This window comes from Diabrotica undecimpunctata, chromosome 9, assembly GCF_040954645.1.
Source record: "Diabrotica undecimpunctata isolate CICGRU chromosome 9, icDiaUnde3, whole genome shotgun sequence".
NCBI lineage: Eukaryota > Metazoa > Arthropoda > Insecta > Coleoptera > Chrysomelidae > Diabrotica > Diabrotica undecimpunctata.
In genome coordinates, this window is record NC_092811.1 from 7,349,771 (window position 1) to 7,370,860 (window position 21,090).

General features: G+C 34.1%; 1 protein-coding gene across 1 annotated transcript in view; it reads right to left on the reverse strand.

The window, feature by feature from the left end:
* The window catches only part of mtt (mangetout), a 750,264-nt gene that overhangs the window by 377,426 nt on the left and 351,748 nt on the right, over nt 1–21,090 (reverse strand). The window contains exons 3-4 of the mRNA XM_072543415.1: nt 20,068–20,238; nt 1,288–1,432 (exon numbers count right to left, since the gene is read on the reverse strand). Of these exons, the coding sequence (XP_072399516.1) occupies nt 1,288–1,432; nt 20,068–20,238 (316 nt within the window). The remainder of the gene's footprint in view (nt 1–1,287; nt 1,433–20,067; nt 20,239–21,090) is intronic.

Genomic DNA, 21,090 nt, shown 5'->3' on the forward strand with positions numbered 1-21,090 from the left:
AGGTGACTTGGTATGTCGGTGTATTTCCCAAAAATTTTCGTACGCATCTGGACGTCGAAAGTAACACAGCTTTCTGCATAATCTTATATAGATGTTCATTTAGACCCAGCTTTTTTATGTTTTCTAGGAGGCTCTTCGGGATGACTCCAGTGATAGATAGAATAATAGGTATCGTCTGGGTACTTTCCATTCTCGATTGTCTTCTGATTTGTATTTCTAGATCTCTGTACTTAGCGATCTTTTCGTTGTATTTAACACGTAAATTATTGGTGTTGGATATTGCCATTGTTGTTTGCCTAGTAATTTTATTAACTAGTATGAGATCGGGTCTATTATGGGCCACTGGTTGGTCTGTAAGCACAGTGCGGTCCCAGTATAGCTTGTAGTTGTCATTTTCAAGCATTCTATCAGGGACGTATTGGTAATAAGGAAGATGGTCGGTTTGGAGAAGTCCTAGTTTGTCAGCTAGTTCTTGGTGGATAATCTTTCCTACTGAGTCATGGCGTTCTTTATAATCAGTTCCGACAAACGCTTGGCAGCCACCGGTAAGATGTTGGATGATTTCTTGATAATTTTCTTATCTTATTATTATTATTATTATTATATAACATAGATACATGTTATATAATACAACAACAACAAAAGTTAGATACTTTTGAAAAGCAACTATGCCACATTTCTAAATTCAAAAGAGTCAGTAAACATATTTTTTTCTTTCGTAATAAAATTTTTTCTATATTCTGACACTAACGAAATGACACACAAAATATAAAACGTTTAGGAAAAGTTCAACAATGTTAAATTGGTGCCTTATCTAATTTTATTCCTCAGAAGCTCAAAGCTACGTTTAAAAATCCAGGTAAAATATTTGTGCAATATTTCATGCCGAATTGCGTTCTTTATAACTTGATAAATTATGATTTTAGGATATCAAAACTTTGACAATTGGCGCTGAAGTCATAAATTCTACGTTAAATGACGACAAAAAGTTTATGGAGAATGCGGAGTGTTATCATTAGTAATAAATTTATTCAAGTGCCTCTCTCGTAAGTTTTAAAATTTTCTCTAAAAGACGAAAAGTACAATTTTATATCTAGTATGTAGGTACTACGTAATTTTCACAAACCAAATGTGGTTGTAATCGACTGCAAATAACCGAATTCAGAGATCTCTAGTTATTGAATGAATTTTAATTAAAAAAATATAAAAATTTCATTTTATAAATATTTTTATTGCGCTGGTCATTCACAGTGAGGAGCTAAAAGGTAAACTTGATTATGTACTTACCTCGAGCTCTAGGTTTGGTCAACAGCTTGAGAACGATGCTATCGTAGGCTGACTCGCGTGCGACACCAGAATCCTTAACGAGTTTTTCCTTAACTGCTATACAAATTGAGTATTTAGCAAGAAGATCTTCTAGTTCTTCAAAAGCCTGCAAAAAAAATAAAGCCACAATAGATTTTATTTCACACGATAAACTTTTAATTTTTTACTATATGCTACTTAATGCAGTGCAGGTAAGATATGCAATGTATTTCTTACGGGAGAACGACAGACCAAGTTGCCGGTTTGCCCCGAGTTGCGCATCAGGACCAGATTTAAGAATCATAGTACTGGAATATACGCGTACAAAACAATTGCCTACGGTTGTATAAAGGACTATAATTATTGTTTCAACTAAAGTATGATTCAATCATCGATGTATAACTATAATATATTTATCAATTTATAATTGCTTCCATTGTAAACACATTCTTTGGAACATAAAAATCATTTAAAAGTCATTAGGAGAAGCGAATCAGTTTTATTTTATATTGTCCACGCAAAGCAAACATGGCTCTTTGTCAATTTGAGTACTGGCGATGAGACCAAAAACTTGTTGGCAAAAATATGAAAGCTCGGTTGTATTTCATTTCCTCAAGCGGATAAAAGTACCTACATTATGGAGGCGTTGCCAGTATCTGTCGTGAATTTTAAACAGTGTATGACTCTTAGTGTGTAAGTAAAAATGGTGGTGTTAAATATATTGAACTATCACCTCAACTTAAAAAAATGGTGAGAGCTTGACTATTATTGTAGAAAAAGTTTTGAAAAGGCTGTGTTCACAAAATTTATAATATTATTCTCGAAGAGGTCCGGCAAGGTGAACTGAAACCGGTAAAAAAAAAGGAGAAAAACAGTTTCCAGTACAATTCAAGTGAGAATACTTACGATGAGGGAGTGAAATTTTGATTAAGAAAAAATGCCCATGATTTTTTTTTTTTGAAAACATACCACCAATCGTCGACAGCATAATGAACAGAGTGAAAGATAATAAGAACCCACCAGCTTTTTCAAAAAAACCACGTTTCGTAGGCTACTAAATAACACGTGTTTTGAATATGGTAAAAAAGGTCGAAATTCGATAATGATGGAAAGAAAAGATATCATATCCTGGAGACGAAAGTTCCCCAGAGAAATAAAAAAATTCAGGAAGTAGGATAATGTAAATTTTGTTTATACCGATGAGTCTTGGACTAACGTCGGTGCTTTAGTCAAAAAGGAATGGTGGGACACAACGATCAAGAAGATCAAAGATTGTCGAAAGACAAAGAAAACGTTGTCGTTTTGGATAACACGTCATACCACTCCCGCAAATTTGATTTCTCGAAAAAAATTTGTAACAAAAGGCAAATTAAAGATTGGCTAATCAAAAAGAACATTTTTTTTGAGGAAGATTACTGTAGATTATTAAGACCGATAAAAGCTCATTTGCACAGTTGCAATATTTTTATCCAGTTCGCGTTTTTTAAATCTAAAGCCTCTTAAAGAAAACTAAGTGTAAGTATTGAATAGTTTAACAATTTAACATTAATGCACAGCTTCTTCTAAAAGTGATAAAATACTATTGAATATATTCGTGAAAGTTAAACCTATCTTTTCTCTGTTAACAAATGTATCATCGTAAACTCTATCGATTTTGTTTCTTCCTTTACCGCTAATACACTTCTCAAAAGTACTCGGATCTTTTATTTTTTATGAAAAAGTTATGCTGGACTTTAAAGAAAAGCTTCTGTTTCAATCAATGATCTTTTTCCCTCTAAATGATTCACTTTCGGTTGAGCTACAGCATTCATATTTTTTATTTTAATCTCTCTATAGGTAGATAGATAAATATAAATGAAAAATTGGTGCATTGATCAAAGTTATAATAAAATAAAAGCATAATATATACCTTCATGTAGGTGTAAAACTAAAAATTAATATGGTTTTTATTTGAGGTCTCGAATGAGATCGATTTTAATATCCGGAAAAATATTGTAGAGATAAATATTTATTTATTTTTTAATATAAAACTTTTTTAATAATTTCACCTGCATTCTACGTATAACATACAAAGCAAAATTGTTTATCTGTTAAAACGAATATTATGTGACGTGGCTATTGCACTTGTAGTAGATAAAAGGAAAATAATAATAATTTTTATCTTCTTCTTCTTCTTCGGCTTTTCCCATTATGAGTTCGCCGTTTTCGTCCTCCACAGCACTCTATTCTCCCAGTCACCTTCTCTGAGGTCTCTATCTATCATAGCATTTCCGACGTATGTTTTTCATCTTGTAGCAGGTCTTCCCCTCCGTCTTCTTCCCGGCGGGTCCCAGTTTAATATTCTTTTCGGCCACCTATGCTCTGGCATTCTTTGTACATGCCCGTACCACTGCAGGGCTGTGTTTTCCAACTTTTTTGTAATTGAGCATTTTACTTCCATTCTGTTTCATATTTCCTCCGTTCTTATTCTATCCGCTCTTGTGATTTGTAGACATCTTCTTATAAAGTCCAGTTCAACTGTTCTTATTTTATTTCGTATTGTTGTTGTCATTGGCCATACTTCCGCTCCATATAGGGTAATATTCATTACTATGCTTTGAAAGATCCTGTTTTTGTTTTCTTTGGTTATAGTGTTGTTCCATATCACTCCATGAAGTGCTCTTGTGGCTTGTTTTTCCCGTGCTATTTTCATTTCTATATCTTTCATACAAGTACCATCTCGGCTAATCATTGACCTAAATACTTAAAAGCCTTACAACTCTTAATAGTATCTTCTTCTAAACTTAAGTTCAAATCTGCAACCTCGGGTCCAATACATAAGTATTCGGTCTTGCACATAGTTATCTTGAGTCCCCAAAGTTCATAATTCTTCCTTTAATTTCTTTATCATATATTCCATATCCTCCCTGTCTTGTGCAAAAATGACTTGATCATCTGCGAAAAGTAGTGAATGTAATATCGCACCTTGAAAACCATATGGCAATATTTGCAATTTTTTCGTAAAATGACCTTTTAATGCAGTCTAATAGAAAAAAAAATATATTTTTTAATGCTATTTAGCAACATCTGCAACGAATTTTAAATTCGGCACCAGAAAGATACGTCCTTATGGTTTTTGTAAAAAATCTATTCATCTTTTTATACCATCAGGCAATATCTGCAGTTGTTGCTCTATAGTTCTAAAATAAGAACAAAAACTCAGATCTATCTGGCAATATCAGCAGTTAATGCCAAATGGTTTTTCAAGCCTGGCAAAAATGTAACATTGCCTGTAACTACTTTTATCTGTTGTGTTGTGAGTAAACAATCGTTTTTAATTTAGTTAAACGTAACATCCCGTAGTAGCAGCTTGCCTAGTACTTCACGAGTACTTTCAGCACATGAATTCGACATCCCCTATAAGAAGGTAACTACTTCTAACAATTCTTTTCCATTTATGCCACTGAGGGGCACGGGCGTCTCTCGCTCAATTACGTGAGGAGATGGAGTTTACACGCCTTCTTTTTGTATTGCATTTTATGCGCTCCCTCTAATATAACGTTCTTTAAATCCAAATTGTTATTAACTTCGGTTAATTTTTTTCTTGCAGTATGACTCAGTGGAAACGAAGAACATTACGGTTGATTTAATCACTACTATACTTGAGGAAACGAGAGGAAATGAGGGCACCAACACGGTTATTAAATCATACAACATTGGTGATCAAAATGAAATATCTGTTTATAACGATCCAAGTGATATTCAACCGTCATCAAAATCGAGTGACAATGAGGAAATATGCTCATCCGAGTCATTATTTGGAGAACTCAGTGACGACGATCGTACCTGGCACCCTCAAACCAAATCGAATTCACCTTCGGATGACAACACAGATAAGGAAATTTGTCCAAGACTGAATAGTGTTACTGATTCTAATACTCTTAAAAATAAAGGTGTTGTGGAGATAAGCTCTAAAAAGAAAAGTAGAAAGAGGAAATGTCAACCGGAGGAATGGGGCAAAAATAAAAGAAAGAAATTACGCAATTCAGGAATGGATTATAATAATGTAAAAAAAATGTGACCCTTGCTCGTAAAATGAAAGCAAGATGTACTGAGGGAAAATGCAAATTTGAATGCAAAAATGTAACTGATGAACAAAGAACGCAATTATTTAAAAATTATTGGGCATTAGAAGACTTTCATCTTTAGTGGAATTTTATAGGAAGATCAATGAAAAAACTAATGTGAAATATAGAAGAGTAAATCCAGACAGTAATCGTGAAGCAAACTATGCCTATTTCTTCGAAGTGGAAGGCAAGAAACAGAGTGTGTAAGCACAATTTTATTACAACACTGGGAATAAGCGACAAGACTGTAACAAATATACAACGTCGTACTGTAGATGGGTTTATCCCAAAAAACAAGCGAACAAGACAAGAGGAACTCACAAGAATGGAAAAAGAATCGACGAAGTCGTGAAACAAAACATAATGAGTTACATCGAATCCATTCCTGGAGTGGAATCTCACTACTTAAGAAAACAAACTACCAAAGATTTCGTCAGTGGTGACAAAACTCTGGCTCGTATTCATCGCGATAATATAAAATTTGGTGAAGAAAAAGGTTCGGTGTTCGGAAATTACGCTACGTTTAGGACCATATTTAACACGGAATTTAATATAAGTTTCTTTAAGCCCAAAAAAGACCTCTGCTCGCTATGTGAAAGTTACAAAAATTCGTTAGATAAAACTACATTAGAACCTATAATACTCACCGTCAAGAAGTGGAACATAGTAGAAAAGAAAAAGAAAATGACTCAAAATCTGCAAAATCCAATACTTGCATTACTGCTTGTTTTGACTTACAAGCCGTATTACCGACACCTTCAGGCGATGTCTCCTTATTTAATTGCAAAAGGAGATTATCAACATTTAATTTCACAATTTTTGACCTGACCACAAATGCAGGACACTGCTACCTTTGGTCCGAGGGAATTGCTAATCGTGGTCCAAACGAAATAGCCTCATGCCTGTTACAATTTCTGAGCCAGATAACAGGAAATAATATTATATTCAGATAACTGCAGTGGGCAAAATAAGAATGAGTATATTGTCTGTCTTTATCTCTTTGCAGTACAGAAATTGCACATACCTAAAATTACCCACAAATTTTTGATAACAGGTCACTCCCAAAATAAGGAAGATAACATGCATTCTTTGATTGATAAACAAAAAAAAGGGCATTAAAAGGAGGACCAATTTATGTGCCTGCGCAATGGGTCACAGTAGTTCAAACATCGAAAAAAACAGGTGAACCTTACAAAATTAATGAAATGTCTACATCGGATATATTGGACTTTAAAAAATTATGTAAGGAAATGGGGAACAATTATAATATTGACGAAGAAGGAAATCGGGTCGTCTGGAATGAGATTAAGATAATCAAGGTGGAGAAGACTCTTGATAATAAGTTTCAGGTTAAGACAAGCTACAATGATACAGAGTTCAGAACCATTAATATAAGGCGAAGACAACGAGGGTTGGTGGCTAATATGGAACTAAGTAAAGCATATTCACATCCACCAGGAATATCCAATCTAAAAAAACAAGATCTGCTCTCACTGTGTAAGGCAAATGTTATTCAAGAGCACTACCATAGGTTTTATGAAGATTTGCATGTATACAATGGAACAGTAGAAATCGAACAAACAGAATACAATATGCGTGATTTTGATTAAGTGTTAAAACCAAAAAATTGTAATAAATAAGTTCAATCTTAAATAAAAAAACTTTTATTTGATATGAATTTTTACAGCATCATTTTCCAAAATTGATATATATTTTAAAACCATATGGCCGTATGTGCTAAAATACCTATTTTCTGAAATAAATTTTACATACTCCTTACTGCATATAAAAATATGCAAAATTAAAGACAATTATGCTAAATACCAGGTTTGTAGCTTAATTTTTGGAATAACAGTAAATAATATTAACTTAAAAAAAATTGAAACGCTCATAACTCAATATTATGATTTTTGCAGTTACTGCCCTATGGTTTTCAAGGTGCGATATATTCTCTTGTACTGGTATTCCCATTGTTCCGCATTTTCTACACCATCTTTTCAAAGCCTGATCTATATATATATATATATATATATATATATATATATATATATATATATATATATATATATATATATATATATATATATATATATATATATATATATATATATATATATATGTTAAAAAGTGTAGGTGAGAGACCACATCCCTGTTTAAGGCCTTTTGTTGAGGTGATTGTTTTTGTTATTTCATTACCTAACTTTATTTGCACTTGCGTTTCTTTATATAGTCTTTGTGTTATATTCACCCATTTCTCTCTAACGCGCATTCTTCTCATTGCTTCCCATAGTTGTTTCCTTGGCTCGCTATCGTATGCTTTCTCTAAGTCGATAAAGGTCATATGTGTTTCAATGTTTTTTCCTTTGTTCTTTTCAATCACCTGTCTCATAATGAATATATTATCTAAACATGATCTGGCTTTTCGGAATCCGGCTTGTTCTTCGCTATAATGGTCCATGTGTTGTTCTAGTTTTTCTTTTATAACTGATGAAAAGATTCTTGCTATTGAAGGCATTACACTGATCCCTATGTAGTTATTTGGTGACCTTTTGTCACCTTTTTTGAAAATGGAGGACATCTATGATAAATTCCACTCATCGGGAATCTTCTCTCCTGCTTCGATTTTATTGAACAACATTCGTATAAAGGATACTATCCCTGCGCCTCCATATTTCAGCAGTTCCATTTTTATGTTCCCTGGTCGTGGTGCTTTATTGTTTTTGGATTTCTTTAGTGCTTTATTTATATCTTCCTCTGTGATTTCTGCTTCCTCAGTTATTATTGTCACTGGGTCGTATGAGATATACTCTGGCCTATTCTCCTGCGATAATTTTGTGTAATGCTTTGTCCACTCTTTTGATGTAATTATCTGTATGGTATTTTTACTTCGTTTATTACTTCTGATGTTTTTTATTTTTTTCCATGCTTCCGTTGATCTGCTAATTAATAATTTATATCAAAAACGGTAATTTTTATACATATATGTCGTAATTTATTAGAGAATCAGCCTTTTAGCTCAAGAAACCGATTAATTTTATCATTTTTTACTTACTCGGTAGGGCGAAACGCGTGCGTCGTTCGCTCACGAGGCGGCGACTATCACGGTATTATTGAGCCCAGGGCACGGAGTGACGTTTCGTTGCGTTGTGCCGTTCGTCAGTTTCCTGGTTCCGATAAGGCTTGCCTTATCGGAAGCCTTATGAAATTTGACTGGGGCGGTACATCTGTCAAATAATTACGCAGGTGTTCTAATGCCAGCTCAGCGTGGACAGAAACCTTGCGTAGAGCAAAAGGGCAAAAGCTGGCTTGATCCTGATGTTTAGTATGCATAGGGACTGCGAAAGTATGGCTTATCGATCGTTTTGGCTTAAAGAATTTTCAGAAAGAGGTGTCAGAAAAGTTACCACAGGGATAACTGGCTTGTGGCGGCCAAGCGTTGATAGCGACGTCGCTTTCTACCGGTGATTTTAATGCCAAGCAAACCCATTGGGGTTGTAGGTTAATCACAACCAAGGGAATGGAACTCATATTGGCATTTAAGCAATTAAAATACGAAACACTTTCAATAAGTAAACCAACATCTTGGTCTGCTGATTCCAACAAAATTCCAGACCTAATTGATTTCTTTATGACTAGAAATATTTTTGATAATGATTCACATATTAACGAAGCATGGTACATGATCCCACACCATTCTCCTATCCTTCTTACAGTTAATGACACTGTTATTCGATGTTAGCCACCTCCTAAACTAACTTACAGACTAACAGATTGGCTATGTTTTTAGTTTTACTAGCAAGAAACAATCAACTTGAAAGTTTCATTAAAAACTAAATATGGACTTGATGAAAAAACAGAATCTTTTGTTAAACAAATTGAACAAGCTGCTTTAAATAACTCACTTAAACTGATTCATACAGTTAAAAGTAATAATTACCCTAAACAAATTATAAAACTTATCATGGAAAAAAGAAAAATCTGGCAGTACTCTAGAGCTCTATCTCATGAAATATAACTAAATAATGCTACTCAACAGTTTAAAAGAGACATTGGAAAAACTAAAACTTAATCAATTAGTAACTATCTAAAATAAATATCAAAAGGTAGCATAACTAATTATTTCTTTTGAAGAGCGACTAGAAATTTAAACCACCGATCTTGCAAAATCCTCCATTAAGAAATACAGATGGAAGCTTGGGCAAAAATCAATTTAGAAAATGCTAATAAATTTTGCTGAATATCATTTGAGTAAGGTAAAATTAAACTGGTCACATCAAAAGACGTTTCCAAGGAAATCCAAGCCAATGTTAATCCCAGTAAAGCATCTCTGGGTTTAATTTAATTACTGGGGAAATCTTACAACAACTCCCTAGAAAAGCCATAGTAAATCTGACATATTTTATAAATGGTCTTTTTAGATTAAGACATATTCCCAAGATATGGAAAGTAGTCGAGGTCATGATGAAGCTTAAATCTAAAAAGCAACCAAATACAGTGTTTTTCGAAGCAATACAAGAAGCTACTGGTAAAAAGGTTGAAATCTCATAGACGCTAAGGCACTTATTCCATCACCTTAATTTGGATTTTGAGAGTCCATAGAATGATGGATATAATAGAGAGATCTCTAGAAGGAAAAAAAGTCCACTGTCTTCCTCGACATAGCACAATCTTTTAATAAAGTATGGCACAAAGGACTTTCGTTATAAATTAAGCAGGATTTTGTCGATTACATGCACAAAATTATGGAAAATATATATTTCAGATAGAGTTTTTAGGGATAGCTTAGCCTATAGTTTTGCCTATTCAAAAATTAATAAAAACTAGTGCAGGTTTACCACAAGATAGTGTGATTATACCTATCCTGTACCTAATAGCTATGAATTAAAACATAACACAATAGCTACCTTTGCTGATGATACTGCCGAGTGAAGGCCATAGGTGAAGATCATGAGGAAGCAATAAGAAAACTACAAACCTCTGTTAATAGACTTAACAACTGGACTAAATGCTGGCGAAATAAATTAAATGAAACAAAATGAGTGGACATTAATTTTACAATAATTTAACATCAAATACAAAAAAAATGTATTGGCTATGAAAGACAATCCAACCTGTCAATCTACAACAAAATAGTTTTGTATAAACAGATTCTAAAACCTATATGGACATATAGCATCCAGCAGTGGGGTTGTGCTAGTAAAAATAATTATCCTGTTACTTTAAAACGAAGTGTTAAGCAGTATTGTCAACGCTCCTTGGAATTATAGGAACGGTACTCATTGATCATACTGTTTAATCAGATTGTAATGTTCATAAGCATATTTTTCGTGTTTATTAAATAAAAAACGAGAATTCGTCACTTTAAATTTTTGTATGACAGGGATGAATCAGAGAAAGCCGGGATTATGAGAAAGGCGTAGTTGGTGAATAAATGCTATATAGAAATACTGTGAGAAATATTTAAACTTTATGAATCGTATGTACAGATACTAAAGAGGGAACTAAAGAACGCAGAATGAATGTGGTATTTTGTTATGGAGCAGAGTAGAGTAAATACTATAAAAAGAAATGGGGCAATGTAAAAATTAAAATGAAGTATTATTAGTGTAAAAATGGAAAATGGAAATACTATAATAAACACTGACGCAAATCTAAATCGATGGAAAGAATATATGGAAGAGCTCTTCGACGACAAAAAAGAAAACCTACAAGACATATCTTTCAAGGACAGAGAAACAAGTATAGAAATTACAAAGGAAGAAATATTGTATGCACTAAAGAACAACAGAAGAGAAAAAAGCCCGTGGCCAGATCAACTGCCTTAAAATATTAGAAAATGAATACATAGATGTCCTCTTAAAACTCTTTACTGAAATTTATCAGTCGGGTGACATGCCCAATAAATGGATAACCTCAACATTTACTTCTCTCCCAAAAAAGAAATTTGCTAGAGAATGCACCGACCACCGCATCATAAGCCTGATGTCTCACATACTTAAAATGTTTTTAAAGACCATCCATATTGGACATTGGATATTGAAGAAACCCAATTTGGATTCCGTAGAGGCGTAGGTACCCGTGAAGTCCCGTGCATTCAACTTACTAATCCAGAGATGCTTGGATGTGAACCAATATATGTTTGTCTGTCTATAGTATGTCTGTTTCATAGATTACAACAAGGCTTTCGATAAAGTCCGCCACAAAGTACTAATAGATGTCAGCAAAACAATTACAACAAAATGACCTGAACTATAACAAATCTATATTTTGCAGGCACACATACGCATTAATGAACTCACATCAAAAGAGTTCGAAATTAAAAGAGGAGTGCGACAGGGGTGTGTATTGTTATCACTACTATTCAATGCATACTCTAACGAAGTTATGAAAAGAGCTCTTGAGGGAGAAACAGCAGGAATAAATGTCAATGGAACACCAACTAACAACACTAGATATGCGGACGATACTATCATAATAGCAGACAACCTCTGATACCTCCACAAGCTAATGAACAAGGTAGTTGAGTATGGAGAAGAATACGGATTATCAATAAACATCAAGAAAACATATTTTCTTGACTCTGCTTTAAAAGCATGGACACTTATCTCGTCGATTACTAAAAAGTTGGAAGCATTTGAACTGTGGGTGTATAAAAGTATTCTGAAGATATCATGGACCGAACATGTAACAAACAACGAAGTCATGGGAAGAGTCAACAAAAGAATGGAAATATTGGAAACCATCAGGACACGAAAGCTGCAATACCTGGAGCATGTTATGCATAATGAAAAATACAACATACTTCAAGTAATTATACAAGGAAAAATCCAGGACAAGAGAAGTGTAGGAAGGAAAAGAATCTCATGGTTGTGTCACTTGAGGGAATCAGCATCTAAGATCAGAATAGCCATGGTGATCGCCAACATTCGTCGCGGAGATAGCTCGTAATAAGAAAGATTATTAGTGGTAACTGAAAGTAACATTTGTGGTTAAATAATCTACGTGATTGGCATTAATTTAATTAATTAATCTGTTTAGAGCTGCAAGTTCAAAAATAAAAATTGCCATTATGATTGCCAATCTCCATAGGGAGACAGCACTCTAAGAAGAAGATTATTTTCAATATTTATTTATTTATTTAGCGTATGGCTCAATACATGGAGTAAATACAGTAATAATTGTAAAAAACGTAAGTACATAATTCAAAAATACAAACATAAGATTATATAAAAACGAACATAGACAAAATACAGATAAAATACAAGATGATACAAACAGATAAGGTTATATCTTTAAGACAAGTTGAGCTATCCATTCAAGGCTTGCAGGCGCAGTTTTGAAAAAATCTTTTGGGTCCCCTCGATATGCCCTCAGTTCACATGTCTTCACTATGTGTTATATGGTTTCATCTGGAGCTCCACAGTCGCAGCTGGAGGTAGGCTGTTTTCCCCATTTATGTAGGTTGTGTGCGCATACTGCATGTCCCGTTCTAATTCGGTTTAGGCTCTTCCATATGTTTCGTGGCTGGTCGAAGCCATCAGGCTTTTGGACTGGGTCAAAAAGGTTAAATACTTCAGGTTGGGTTTCCACAGTCCACAGTGTGCGCCATTTGGAGGTAACATTGAAATCATCTACTGTTAGCTGTTGGGCTGTTCTTATGGGTGGTTTTCTGGATGGGAGTCAGTTTGCTACTAAACTCGGGATGTCTTCATGGTAGTTGCAAGTTGCTATTTACTTTCGAATACTCCGTTATCAAGGCCTTTTGTCTTCGTAGAATAGGAGGAGAAATATGGCTAAGGATCGGAAGCCAATATAGTGAAGTAGTCTTGATGCAGCCGCTAATCATTCTTATTGCTCTATTAAGCTGCGTATCAACTATTTTCACATGACGACTATTTAGCTAGACCGGTGCACACTACTCTGCCATAGAATAAACCAAACTTAGCACAGATGTTCGTAGTGTGTCCGCAGATGCGCCCCAGTTGGTACCACAGAGATTCTGGATAAGGTTATTTCTACTACTTATTTTTTGTGCAGTTATTTGTAGATGTTTTTTAAACTAGAGAGTCCTGTCCAAGGTAACCCCCAGATATTTTGGGTAGGGTTGGTATGGTAGTGCTCATTTTGACCTCTAATTTTTGGTTTGCCTGTTTATTATTGAGGTGAAAATAGCTTACCTCAGTTTTATTTAAGTTTGGTATCAGGCTTAGGGTATTCAAACTGTTTATGTTGTACTGCTATTGCTAGGTCGTCAGCGTAGCTAAACTTTCTTCCATCAGTGTCAGTTAGGTCCGATATATATAAGTTGAAAAGCATGTGAGTAAGGACTGATCCTTGGGGTAGGCCATTATTTAATTTTCTCTGTTTGCTTATATCATTACCGTGGATAACCTGGAAGTATCGATCAGAGAGCATGTTGTTTATTAGTTGCAATATTCTTTGACATGAGATTAGTTTGGTTAGTTAGGAGTCCCTCCTTCCACACTGTGTCGTAGGCAGCTGTCAAATTACCAAAGACTACGGCCGTCTTTTGTTGCTTTTGGAAGCCTGCTTCTATATGCGTAGTTAGACTTAGGACCTGCTTGTTCGAGTGGGATATTTTCAAGAATTTGTGAGCCTATTCGGTTTAGGATAAGTCGTTCCAGCAGTTTATAGCAGCAACTGAGAAGTGCTATAGGACGGTAGCTTTCAACTTTATCGTGGGGTTTATTGGGTTTTAATACAGCAATTATTTTGCTCTTTTTAAAAGCTTTTGGTATGTTTTCAGTTTTAAGGATCAGTGGATAAAATGCAGCCAACCATTTTCTTGTCCTTTGACCGCATTGTAGTATTAACTCAGGATGTATCCCATCAAAACCAGGCGCCTTGCCAGTTTTCATGTCTTGGAGGGTTGATGTTGTTTCTTCGTTGTTGAATTCGTGAAAGAACCTTGGGTTATGTCCATCTGTTTGACGTAAGTTGTTTAGTTCCTTTTTTATATATATTGTATGTTCTTTGTCACGTGGAGCCCTAGATAGGGTCACTTCTGCTAGCTATTTGGTCAGGGGATAAAAAGTTATTTTCCAATAAGCGAAGGGTTATTAAAGTGGGTATAAATTCCAATATATTTCGAGAGGTGTCTTTAAGATATATTGCTCTACACCTATAAAAAATATTCTAAAAAGTTTACGAGCATTCTGAACTAAACTTTTTATGAAATATCCTATGCAAAGCTAAAAGCAAAATAAAGCAAAACTACAATGGTATTCTATATGTATTTATTATTTGTGGTTACAAAAAATGCAAAGCCTCCTTCTTATTTAAATATATTTAACCTTTGTCTAAAATTTTGATATTTTACTTTCTACTTATTCTATAAAACTTTACATAATGATTTTATAACAACCAACCGTAGCCTTTGTGCATATATTCACTGTAATTACAATGGTTAGTTGATGAGTTATTCATCTGAGTGAACGAAGATAAAAACGTACATATTTAGATTCCTGTACAACCAATTTTATTTAAATTGGATAAAAACGTTAATTTCAAAACCAACCTACAAATTTTGTATTTCTACGTATCTACATTCTCTTGTAAAGTGAGTATGTGTAATTACAAATGCTCTTTAATTTTTTGCCTGAGTGAAGTTAAATTGATCTGCTTTGGAAGGCGTAACTTGAGACTTTAATTATTTTGTTAGGAGTGCTAATTTTCCAGACACTAAATTTGAATTTTGTATGTAATTAGAAGTACACGCCGTTACGAGTATACCGTTAAATAGGACTTGTCTGAAATATGAGAATTTACCGTATTTGGGTCTGTTTTTTTTTCTCTGTTGTTAGATAATTAATTACTACAAAGGTTTTTATTATAGAGAATGGACCAGTGAAAGGGTCTACCCTTATCTTTGGCAAAACTTTTTAGAATTGCATTCTTGGCATTACTAGATCTACACATCTATCTATCTATATAAGGATTTTTACAGCTGTCGCCGCCTTTCTTCTTTCTGTCATTCTCCATCTCTAAGGTCTCGTCTTTCCATGGCCTCGTCCACTTCATCCCTTCATGATCTTGGGGGTGTACCTCTTTTCCTTCTTCCTATTGGGCTCCAATCCGAAATCTTTGCTATCCACCTTGTATGATCTGTTCTTCTCACATGTCCATACCAAATTAAACGTTTTTCTTCGATGTAGCTGAGTATGTCTTGTTCCACTGCCATTTTTCGTTTTATCTCCTCATTTCTGATGCGATTCATTTTTGTCACTCTGCAGCTTCTTCTCATAAACTCCATTCTCTATCTCTAAGGTCTCGTCTTTCCATGGCCTCGTCCACTTCATCCCTCCATGATCTTCGGGGTCTACCTCTTTTCCTCCTTCCTATTGGGCTCCAATCCAAAATCTTTGCTATCCACCTTGTATGATCTGTTCTTCTCACATGTCCATACCAAATTAAACGTTTTTCTTCGATGTAGCTGAGTATGTCTTGTTCCACTGCCATTCTTCGTTTTATCTCTTCATTTCTGATGCGATCCATTTTTGTCACTCTGCAGCTTCTTCTCATGAACTTCATTTCAGTTGCTGTGATTTTAGACCTGTTTCGTTTATTTCTTACCCAATTCTCTGCTCCATAGGTCATTATACTGCGTACCAAGGTGTTATAAATTCTCTTCTTTGTATTTCTGGTAATCTGTCTATCCCACAGTACCCCGTTCATTTGTTTAAGACATGTTCTTATCTGTGCTAATCTGCTGGTTATCTCTTGCTCGGTGGTTTCATTTTTTGAGAGTATGAATCCTAAATATTTTAATTTGTCAGAGCCGTTAATTTCCCTATTATCGTCCATTTCCAAGTATCTCACTGGTTCTTGATCTGATGTTAAATATTCGGTCTTTTCTAGATTTATTTCCAGTCTATTTTTTGTGTATTCCTTTTCTAATTTTCGGGGCATATAGCACAGATCTTCTTCATCTTGAGCCGTTACCACTTGGTCATCTGCAAAGCTTAATGTGTACAAGAAATTGTCCCGGATTGGTATTCCCATCCCTTTACATTTCCTTTTCCATGGTTTTAATATTTGCTCGAGGAATATCTTGAATAGTGTCGGAGATGTAGAGCATCCCTGCAACAAGCCTTTTGTGGTCTTAAATTCGTTGGAGTATTTATTGCCGGTTTTAACTCTTACCTTGTTGTTGTAAAGGTTTTTTACGGCTTCTATTACCCTCTGAGTTATTCCGATTTTTTTCATCGTGTTCCATAGTTGTTTTCTAGGGACCGTGTCATATGCCTTTTTTAAATCTATGAATACCATGTGTACTGGTCTATTTTTTGCCATTTTTTCTTCAATTAATTTTTGGAGAGCCAAATTGGTCCCCGTGATTTTTTGTTCTTTAAAGTATTTATGGCATTCTTTACTTCGATTAATGTTATCTCAATCTGTTCTTCATTCTGATTTTGTTGTTATTCCTGTTTTGTGTCTGTCTCTATGAAATCTGGGCGGTTTTCTGTGATTACGTCTTTATAGTAGTCTTCCCACTCTTTTTCTGATATGTATTGTATTTGGACCTTTTCGTTGTTATTCATCCTTAAAGATTTCAGTATTTTCCAGAATTCCGAATTCGTTGTTCCTTCTATGTATTGTTTAATTTCTACACATGTTTTTTCCCATTCTTCATTCTTTTGTTTTGTCCTTCTTCGTTTTACTTCTCTGTTTTTCTCTTTGTACCTTTGTGTGTCTTCTGGTGATTGGGTACTCATACTTTTCATATATAGAATTTTCTTCTCCTCAATACATTTTTTGGTTTCTTTGTTTATTTTTACTTTGTGTTGGGTATTTCTTTTCTCGAGTTTCCCCAAAGCTTCTAATGCCGCCTTTTTTATGCTGTGTTTGACGTTCTCGTACGTTTCTGAAACCGAAATCCTGTAACTTCTGTTCCAGTCTTCTCTGGTATAGGTCCCTTATGGATTTCTCTTGAAGTAAATTTATGTTGAACTTCATTTCTTCTTCTTTCTGTTTATTTTCTACTTGGTCTTCTTCGTGTTCTTTCTTCCTTTTAGTTTGGGTGTTCAACGTGTAGGGAAACCCCATTTGTGAAATTTTAGATGTATACAAAAGGTTTATAATCAATTCTATTGGATTAATTGCGATGTAGATGGTGTTGAAAATGCAAATTCTGTTCAGTGGTAAAATATTCATATATACCGGAGCTGACTTTCTATAATAAGACGTAAGCGGGAGTCCCATCCCAGCTCGTGCATACAGGCTACAGACTTCTGTAGCTGGCTGTTAGTTCAATCTACCTTGTGAGTGATTGTACACAACCTTAAAATCCATTTTAGCACAATATAAAGGAAACACACATTCTTCTTAAGACTAATTGATACTGTAAAAAATGAACACCTTTCTCAGGGCTATATAGACAGTTATAGAACAACATACTCAATAACCATATGAAACTCTTGGAGATTTGGGGCAGTATAATAATCAAACAAGAGCAGCAAATGTCTTATTAACGTCAAAAAACTGTCATAGTGTTTAGACGCATTTCAAAGTTTCTCTTAAAAATTTAAATATTTAAACGATTATTTCTTCAGTTCTAAACATGTAAATAGTGAATTATATTAAAATCAAAATCATGTTCAAGTCTAATCTAAAATAGCTCGCAAAGAAGTTAATTTTATAGTGGTTTAATAACTTAAGAAAAGTAATTAAGTATAAAAGTGAAAGTGATTTGTATACTGAATATTGGAATCGTGAGTAGATAAAATATACTTTTTTCATCTATTTGGATTTATATATTTAAGTAAACAACTGCAATCAGTTATAAGTATTATCCAATTTACATGAACTGGTATCACAACGAAAGCTGTAAAACAGCACCGGTTTTAGTCGGATTTTAAAATCCATCTAAAAGATGTCATCTTCCAATCAGCTACCACAAAATGCATCATACTCAAAAGCAGTTAGTCAACCACATAGTATATTAATCTCAAGCAGAGATCAAGCTATTTTGTTTAACACTCTAGAGAATTGTACAATTAATGACTATCTTGAAGGATTGAGTCAGCATATAGAACCGAAAAATATAATTTTCGCATCCCGTATATCAAACGGTAGAATATGCATATATCTATCATCCAAAAACCTAGTAGATAAATTCATAGCAGAAACAAAGAAAATAATAGTAAATGGAAATATACTAGAAGCGAGAAGATTAATAACTCCATCAGTCCGCTTAATTCTGTCCAATGTATGTCCAAGCATACCTTCTAACATAATAATGCACGAATTAATAAAACTAGGTTTAAATCCTCTCTCAGACATATCATATCTACGGATAGGAGCAACCAATCCTGCCTTTAGTCATATTCTAAGCTTCCGAAGACAAATTTTCGTTTCACCTTTTCCAGACAACTTTGTACTACCTGAATCTTTTATTATCGAGTTGGAACAAACATCATACCGCATATTTATAGCCCAAAACGAAAATTGTTTCAAATGCAAATTAACTGGACACCAGGCAGCTAATTGTCCAAATATTTCACCTTCTAACCATCCTCACAACGATAGTGCAATGCAAACAGAAATAAGACAAAATTCATCAATAAATCATAGTCAACAAGATAATCTACAAAATACTCCCGCAATCTCAAATACCACTCACTCCACACTTACTACGTCTTCTCAAACCACATTACAAAGAGTAGCAATCCCAAATTTATCAATAAACCAAACCCAACAGTGCTCACTACAAACTACATCCATACATTTGACAACTTCTTCAGTTAACACTACAATCGCAACACCTACATCGTCTGAGTCATCCTCTAATACCCAAAAACATAAATCAACCTTACCCGAAACAAGTCAACACTTACCTCCAAATAAAAATACACATTTGAATTCTTACGCACCCCAAGTAACTTCGAACAAAGCAACCGGAAAAAGAACCCTAGAAGATGCAATCACGCCACCCTCCGAAGAAAACTTTGAAAAACCTAAGCTTCAATTAAAGAAAAAAACCAAAACTGATGACAAAAACTTAAGAAATGATATACCAAATCTCCAAACATTATTGGAACCAGTTAGAGAATATGTAGAAAGGGAAAAGCAATTGTTAAGCTTCGATCAAGTAGTGGATCTATTCGAAAATATACAAGGATCAAAAGACATAATCAGCGTAACAAAATTGTACTCAGAAGACTCTTATGTACTTATAAAGTTTCTAACGGAATTACATTCATACTACATCGACAAAAGAATGAAAACCATAAGCACCAAATTAATACGAAAACTTGGCAAACACATAGGTTTACTCTCTACAGTGAAAACATCATTATCGGAGGAAGATTCCGACTCATCGGTAAATAATTCCTCTAAAGAATAATAATATCACTGTTGACTTCATGTCTGTTCCATCACAAGTCTTAGGAAAAAACATGAATATTAAAAAACACAATAAGTTATCTTAAAGACTCAGAACTGTACCAATTATTGTAATTTTTTCTACCTTTACCTGTATTATATTTTTTAGGTCGCTAATAACCCTTGTGGTTGCAGCGTAAATAAATAAAAAAAAAATGTCTTATTATTTACGCTCCAATGACATTCTCTTTTTAAATATAAATATTTTGTTAACTTATATAGTTATTAATAGAAGTAATACTGCATCTCATACCTTTATTCCATAATTTGACTCCTCGTAGATGATCGACACGTAGCTCCAATTCATTTTGCGTATAATATCTACCATAGCTTTAACTTGGTAATGATCGGAAGGAATTGTTCTGGAAAAATATTCAAACCGTTGTTTGTTGCTGAGCTCTGGACTGGTTGAGAAAAACGACACCTGAAACAAAGAAAATATAGAAAATACGTACAAAAGTTTTTATTCGCAAATAAAGATACAAGTCTTATCTTTGTGTAATATTTATATTTACAATACACACAATGAATTATTTAAATTCATTACAAGTTAGATCAAATTACTATACGACAAATTGCTGGTGTCTCCGAAGAAAATTTCTGTAAATAGCTTTTCGGCAAAATAATAACTATTTGATAAGTTACGGTGAAAAAATTAGTTTTATTTGTTTGCTCATAAATAAAATAGTCCTAATACAGCTTTAGCTAAAAAATAGTATATTAAATTATAAGTGGATATTGAGGTCTTTAAAACACGCGCGATTTCTCGAGCCCGAAAGCGTAGCCGGAGTTCTCGAAATAAGTGTCCATGAATACTTTACGCTATTTTTTTTATTTGTACATTTTGAAATCATGTATTATTACTACAAAAAAATTAAAAAAATAGCTAATAATGTAAAATGGTTGAATTTGTGATGTACATCAGCACAACTTTCGTTATTATGAAAATGAGAAAAACAAAAATTCATTTGCAATCTGTCACATCAACTTAATTAGTATTACTGGTTGCATATTGCTTAAGAGAGGAATGCGAAGAATGTTTCAAACATTATTGGGAGTGCCATTAACCCTTAACTAGTCCGGCGTCGTCTGACAGACGATTCCATATTTTTAATTATATTTTATTGGAAATTGGCACCGCCCACAGGTAAGTCCTTCTATCTAATCCTTAAACTATTGGAGCTTGACAAGTGGGTGTATTTGCGACAAGTTTCTCCCAGTTCCTAAAAAGTTATCGCAACAATTAGGTCGAGAGTAGTTCATCAGACGACGCCGG